General features: G+C 37.1%; 1 protein-coding gene across 1 annotated transcript in view; it reads left to right on the top strand.

The window, feature by feature from the left end:
* Positions 1–5,211, top strand: part of LOC149006444 (glutamate receptor 2.7-like) — a 10,147-nt gene extending 4,936 nt beyond the window's left edge. Inside the window, exons 2-6 of the mRNA XM_089165423.1 lie at positions 1,114–1,429; positions 1,940–3,282; positions 3,372–3,696; positions 4,182–4,588; positions 4,705–5,211. Coding sequence (XP_089021549.1) covers positions 1,114–1,429; positions 1,940–3,282; positions 3,372–3,696; positions 4,182–4,588; positions 4,705–5,211 — 2,898 coding nt within the window. The remainder of the gene's footprint in view (positions 1–1,113; positions 1,430–1,939; positions 3,283–3,371; positions 3,697–4,181; positions 4,589–4,704) is intronic.
* Positions 5,212–7,152: the final 1,941 nt, after the last annotated feature.

Consider the following 7,152-nt stretch of genomic DNA (forward strand, 5'->3'; position numbering starts at 1 on the left):
TTTTGTTTTCAGTATTAAAAAAAAAAAATAAATAAATAAATAAAAAATCCTTTTTTATTATTTTTTTTCTTTTCTCCCTCTTTTGTTGGAATTCATAGTTGATATAAGGTTTAAATTTTTAATGTTCTTTCTTTCTCTCTTTATTTATTTATTTATTTCCCCATCTTCTATCAAAATCCAATAAAAATTAGATGTATTTTCTTTTTTAATTTATCGCTCCTTTATAAGAATCCATCAAAGAAGGATAAAATTAGAAATTAAAAATAAAAATCTTCTATAGAAGAGGGGGAAATGAAAAAATAAAAACACACATATTCGCATATAATTAGAAAAGAAAAAAAGCAGAAAAGGAATAAAGAATCTAATAAACAAAAGAAAGAAATGGTTTTGATCGACTAAAGGGAAAAAAAAATATAGGCTAGTTAGTTCATTTTAAAATATCAGGGGAAGGAGGGGTAAGAATTCATTTTTTCAAGGGAATCAAAGGTAAAACTCTTGAGAGGGGAACAGCAATACATAGAGACTAAGTATAGGGGAATGACAAATTTTCCAATTATTGAATTATTTAGAAGGACGTAATTATACTTTCATTTTGCTTCCCCATTTTCTTTGTGATGGTTCAGCTTTCCTATGACTGTTGTCTTCTTTTTGCTCATGATTATTGTATTGCATTTAATGTTGGGATCACGGATTCATGACTGGTGATCTTGTGTCTGTGGATCATGTCGCGGATAGTCGGGTTAGTCCGGTGTCCTCCGGCAGGTTGTGATACAAACAAGTAAGTCCGTTTTTTCGGGTAATGAATGATTTGTTATCATTAGTTCCAATTGTGAGGCTGGTCTCCCTCGCGGATAGTTTTCTTTTGTTACTTCAATTTAACTATCCGCTCATGCTGACCGGTCTCCTCCTCAAATGTTCTATGTCGCCATATGTAGTATGACACAAGCAGAAATCCGTTATTAAATGTTTAGATAGTCTTATAAATAAGGATAATTGAAGTTTTCTTCAATAGATTAAGTTAGAGTATCTCTTCACGTTGGACTATGGAACCGGAAGAAGCGGACTAGAAATTCTTCCGAGTCTTATAAATAGTCATTACTGGGGTCTTTACAGACCCATCGTAGTCCAGAGCTTAACTGTTCTGGGAGATTGATGAGGATGAACAACTCATTCCCATTCTTCTTTGCTTTGCTCTGGATATTACATCTTCCTTTGTTTCCTGGTGAATGGGTTTCTGCTCAAAGCATCTCAACTGTGACCTTTGATGTTGGAGTGATTCTTGATTTCACTTCGGATGAAGCAAAGAAATGTAATATCTCCATTAAAATGGCACTGGAGGACTTCTATGCAATGAACAGTTCCTACAAAACAAGAGTGGTTCTTCATCACAGGGATGCAAAGTTTGATACTGTTACCGCTTCTTTCATGAGTATTTCTCATCCTCAGATTCCTTTCTTCCCTTACCACAAATTGATGTGTTTTAGGTTTTTAATTTTCGTTTCTAATGCAATTATCTTTCATTTTGCTTTGGATCGAGGGAACCAATTCTGCTTATTGCTCATCATGTAATGCTAGGAAATTTTGATCCTCAAATTCCACAACTGTAAAATTTCCCTATTTTCTGACTTAGACCTCATAATAGAATTAGGTAGGAACAAACACCTTTTAATTTTCTTTTTAATAATTTTCTCGTGAGGCGGGATAAGGCTTGACCAAGACTTGTCATGCATTCTGACTTTTGGCTAGATTTTGATGTTCATTTCTTTTTAATTAATTACAATCCGTAAACTAGAGAAGGAAAAAAAAATGTAATGAGAAATTGCATTGTTGTCTACTTCTTTGCCTTGCTCTAATAGCTGTAATTCAAAGTTAATCCTAATATTATGAATGAGATATCATCGTTGAATCCTATTCAAATTTTGTTTCCATGTACGAACAGCTGTGGACCTGATAGAAAATGTACCAGTTCAGGCAATTATAGGACCAGACAGCTCAGGACAGGCCAGGTTCATGGCATATCTTGGTGGCAAAGCTCAAGTGCCTATTGTTTCTTTTGGTGCAACAAGCCCTTCGCTTTCTCCAGCTCTGACTCCTTTCTTCATACGCACGGCATACAATGACTCTGCTCAGGCGAATGCCATTGCTGCAATTGTTCAAGCATTTGGTTGGAGGGAAGCTATACCTGTCTACATAAACAGTGAGTATGGTAATGGACTTATACCATATCTGGTTGATGCTTTCGAAGCAATCAATACTCGAATCCCCTATAGAAGTCTTATATCTTCTCATTTATCCGATGATCAAATTCTTGAAGAGCTATACAAATTGATGAAAATGCAAACTAAGGTATTTATTGTACACATGTTTGCCTCTCTCGGGATTCGCTTCTTTGTCATGGCAAAAGAAGTAGGAATGATGACTGAAGGTTATGTCTGGATCATCACATATGATATGGTAAATTCCTTAAGTTCCTTGGATCCTTCTGTTATTCAAATTGTGGAAGGTGTACTAGGAGTAAAGCCCTATGTTCAGAGAACAAAAAAACTGGAGAGGTTTAAAGTTTCATGGAAAAAGAAATCCTTACAAGAGAACCCAGACAGGATCAGTACAGAACCAAATATTTATCAACTATGGGCATATGACACTGCTTGGGCATTAGCGATGGCAGCAGAAAAAGTTGCAGGGTTGAAGCCCAGGTCACAGCAGCCTAAACTTTCCCTGAACATTAGCACTGTAGAGTCTCTTCGTGTCTCTCAAGTAGGTGTAGAACTTCGAGAAGCGATTTTAAATACCCAGTTTGATGGTTTGAGTGGGGAATTTAAACTTGTGGATGGGCAACTGCAATCATCAATCTTCCAAATTGTGAATATAATAGGCAGTGAGCAAAGGGATATTGGGTTTTGGACACCAATAGATGGACTCTCTGTAGAGTTGAGTTTGGCTAACACACCAAAGGATTCAAGCTTAAAGGGTAACCAGCTTCGTACTATAAAATGGCCGGGTAATTCAACTATTGTGCCCAAGGGTTGGAAGTTGCCTGCAAATGAAAAGAAGTTGAAGATCGGGGTTCCAGTGCCGCAGGAAGTTTCAGATTTCGTGAATATTCAATGGGTGGACAATACAACCAATGTATCTTTCCTCACTGGGTACTGCCTTGATGTGTTCAATGCAGTAATGGAGGCGTTACCATATGATATTCCTTATGAGTACATTCCATTTGCAAAAGCTGATCACACAAGTGCTGGGACTTACAATGATCTGGTTTACCAAGTTTATCTTCAGGTAATCAAGTTGTAGTAATCTGTGGTGGTGCAACTTGTGTTTCATGGTATTTAGTGTTCTATTCTAATGCTAAAATTTATGCTGAACAGAAACTTGATGCTGTCGTAGGTGATATAACTATTACTGCAAATAGATCCTCGTTTGTAGATTTTACACTGCCATACACTGAGTCTGGTGTGACAATGGTGGTTCCAATCAAAGACGCGAATGGGAAGAATACTGTTTGGAATAATGCATGGGTATTCTTGAAGCCTCTCAGTGTAGATCTTTGGGTAACAACTGCAGCTTTCTTTGTTGGTACAGGGTTTGTCATCTGGGCCCTAGAACAGAGAATAAATGACGAGTTTAGAGGTCCTCTTCAACGCCAATTAGGGAAGATCTTTTGGTTTTCCTTCTCCATAATGGTTTTTTCACGTAGTAAGTTCTCTCTTCTGCTTCTTACAGCTTTTTTTCGACTCTAATATGAAGAAGTGTCTTTCAATTAGGAAAATCACATAATTCCATACTGAGAATTCAGAAGGGAAAGTCGATCAACACCATCTGTGCATAAATATAATGTTAATACTGCTGTTTCCATTCAGTGTCTATGAGCTTGAGTTTGAGTATCGGCGTTTTACATTCAGATTATTGAAAATCTACTTGCTTACAAATTATTTCATGTCTTACATTAATTGACTTTTTCACAATATCATTCTAATCAAGCATGTAACGTAGGCTTTACTTCCTAATTTCTAGTTTAGCATGCGAATCAATTCAGAATGTTCCAGACAATTCACATGTAGGGTATGCGAAAGAACAAACAAAACGGAATTGTCAGCTCCGAATTAACCATATTCCAATAAAAAGCACTAATTTTTTGTTTCCAAAATTCAGTAATATCGATGTTTTAATGGGTGCAGAGGTGAAGGTGGTTAACAACCTAACGAGATTTATACTGATTATATGGCTATTTGTTGTCCTCATCCTCACATCAAGTTATACAGCAAGCTTGACATCAATGCTCACAGCTGAGCATCTCCAACCGACCGTAACTGATGTACAACAGCTATTAAAAAAAGGGGAGGCCGTTGCTTACTATAAGAATTCATTTGTGTACGGGCTATTGAAACAGATGAAATTCGATGATTCAAAGCTTAAAGTGTTTATTACTGCAGAAGATTTGGATGATGGTTTATCCAAAGGCACTGCCAATGGTGGATTTGCTGCTGCTTTTGATGAGATTCCATATATTAGAGTCTTTCTCTCAAAATATTGTTCCAAATACAGCATGGTTGGCCCTATATACAAGACTCCTGGATTTGGCTTTGTAAGTCTCTTTCCATCATCTGTTCTTCCCCACCACTCACGGTGACATGTAGTGTTTCTGGCTTTTAAGTTTTATGAATGTCTGTTATTAATTCCTCGAATTCCTAACTTTCGTAGGTCTTCGCAAGAGGTTCTCCTCTGGTAAGTCATGTTTCAAGGGCCGTCCTGAATGTAACACAGGGAGACAAAATGAGACAGATTGAGAAAATTTGGTTCGGAGGTAACAACTGCCCAGACTTTGTCACCGCCACTACATCTTTAGGCAGCCTTACAGTAAAGAGCTTTCGGGGCCTATTCTTCATCACTGGAGCCTGTTCATGTATAGCCTTCGTTGCATGTTTGGTTCACTTCTGCTGGAGCCATCAACATATATGGAGGAATATTGATAAACAAACTAGCCTCCGGCAGAGAATTTCCATCATGACAGAACTCTTTATCAATAAGGATACAGAAAAACTCCAAAAACTCCAAAACCGAAAACCTCCAAAGTTGAAGCTTGCTAGGTGTCTCTCAAGCATTTCCCTAGACACAAATGATAATTTTGATGAAGTAATAACATCCCCTGGAACCACGCACCCAAGTCCGAGTTATCCAACCCCTGGAGATATACTATCTAGTCTTTAGGTTAATTAAGAAAATAACGAGGCTGAGATCCCTTGAGGTGACTAATGGAATATTTAAGACTTGTTTGACACTTTCTTATGTAAGTAAACTAGGTTAGAAACAAGTAATATCAATCATCTGTAACATGATCGCATTTATCAAATTTAATTTTTACATGCAGGGCTTGTATGTCTCCAATAGTTGTTTAGCCAGGAGAAATCAATAGCTCAACTGTACTCCAATGCAACCTGTACCTCTTTCGTCTTCATAACATGAATGATCACAAGTCCAAGTTTTCATCTTCAGGGATATAGGAAATCAAATGAAATCCTCATCTCAACTGTGGATATTCTCGGCTACTTTCCGTTGGTTTCCCTCACAATTTGTTTTTTCTCTTTTGGGAATTGGGATGGGAAGTAAAAGTCATAGTAAACTAACAAACCAATACTTCTTAATTTCCCTCCATCCTGTTATGGGTAAACCACCCGTTTACCGGTTGAAACTAGGTCAGCTGGCAATCCAAATGAAGAGTAGCATTGAGTTACGCACTAAAATTGTTTACAAAAAAAAAAGAAAAAAAAAGTTACGCACTAAATTCAGATTAGATCATGACCACCAAATAAGAATCAAGGAACCGACAGATCAGATGAGACCAAAGCAGGGATCAGGTGTTAAGCCCTGTATCTCCTCATTATACTATTTTGGTGTTGTATTGGTATGTTCCAAATCCCCCAGATTATTCAAATAATTGGTAACGTTTGAGTCCCTGATCCATAATCGGTTCGATACGCATTCCACCCATCTGTCTCTTATATAGCAAAATTAGACTTAATCGATGATAAGGAAAGAACCAGTGCAATTTTCGAACCTGTAGCTATTAATAATTGAATCCCTCTATGGGCCTTGTGTAAAAAAATGAGAGTGGACCCACAAGCCCATAAAATCAATTATATATGTATATATGTATATCTATAATACTAGTAAAAAAATTACACTGGCAGATGCACAAATGCCTTAAGCAACCGCCTTAAGCAACCGTCTTTTAGTACTTTTTAGTACTCAGGTGCTTTACTTAAGGGGTTGATCCCCAACTCAAACACAACCCTATGCAACATGTGGGGGAAATCTTACCTTGATTCCGGACATCTTCAAAATTCAAATACATCTTGACTTCGACTAGTGATCCACTTTCTCAATCCATCAGGGTTTCTACGGGTTCTTCTTTGGATTCCTAGTAAAGCAAGTTCTTCATCAGTAGAATCTAGATCCATGGACTCAGAGTATGGATCATGGACTTCAATCCGAATACTCCACAACTTATTCTGGCTGGATCTTCAAGTACTCGGACCTACATTATGAATCCCGGGTTAAAATACAACGGTTGCTATACTTACCATCTTAAAGACTTAAAAGGCAATCAGCTACAAAGACCATGGAATGTGGCATACCTAAAGAAATATTACTAGTAAAGTTGGAACCATCATTCGTGAAATGTCAAGAAATTTGTACCTAGTTATAAAATACAAGGAATGAAAATACAATGTCTTTGGTAAGTCCAATTGTGGTCAACTGAGCAAAGTTTGATCAACCATCTCATTAAGGCTCTTAGTCAGCCATTTCATTAAGGCTCTTAGTCAACCATCTCAGTAAGGCTTTTGATAAGCCATTTCATTAGGCTTTTGAGGCAACATGAAAGTAGAAATCAAAGGACTCCCAAAATCCCCTGAGTCTCATCTTGATCAATGAGTGATCTAATGAAAAACTGTAGACCAAATGTAAACTCTCCTATACGATTCACAACATAGCCTATTGGAATCCCCTAAGTCTCAGGGTTATCTATGACGATACAACCGAGTTCTAAAGATGTCCCTTTGAATTCGTATGGGATACACTCTCTTTCTTGATTAGATATACTAATTTAGAGATAAAGAAAATATAAAGAATACAAAGAATTTCAAATAT

This window comes from Hakea prostrata, chromosome 8 (assembly GCF_041222555.1).
Source record: "Hakea prostrata isolate BN-2017 chromosome 8, UWA_Hpros_2, whole genome shotgun sequence".
NCBI lineage: Eukaryota > Viridiplantae > Streptophyta > Magnoliopsida > Proteales > Proteaceae > Hakea > Hakea prostrata.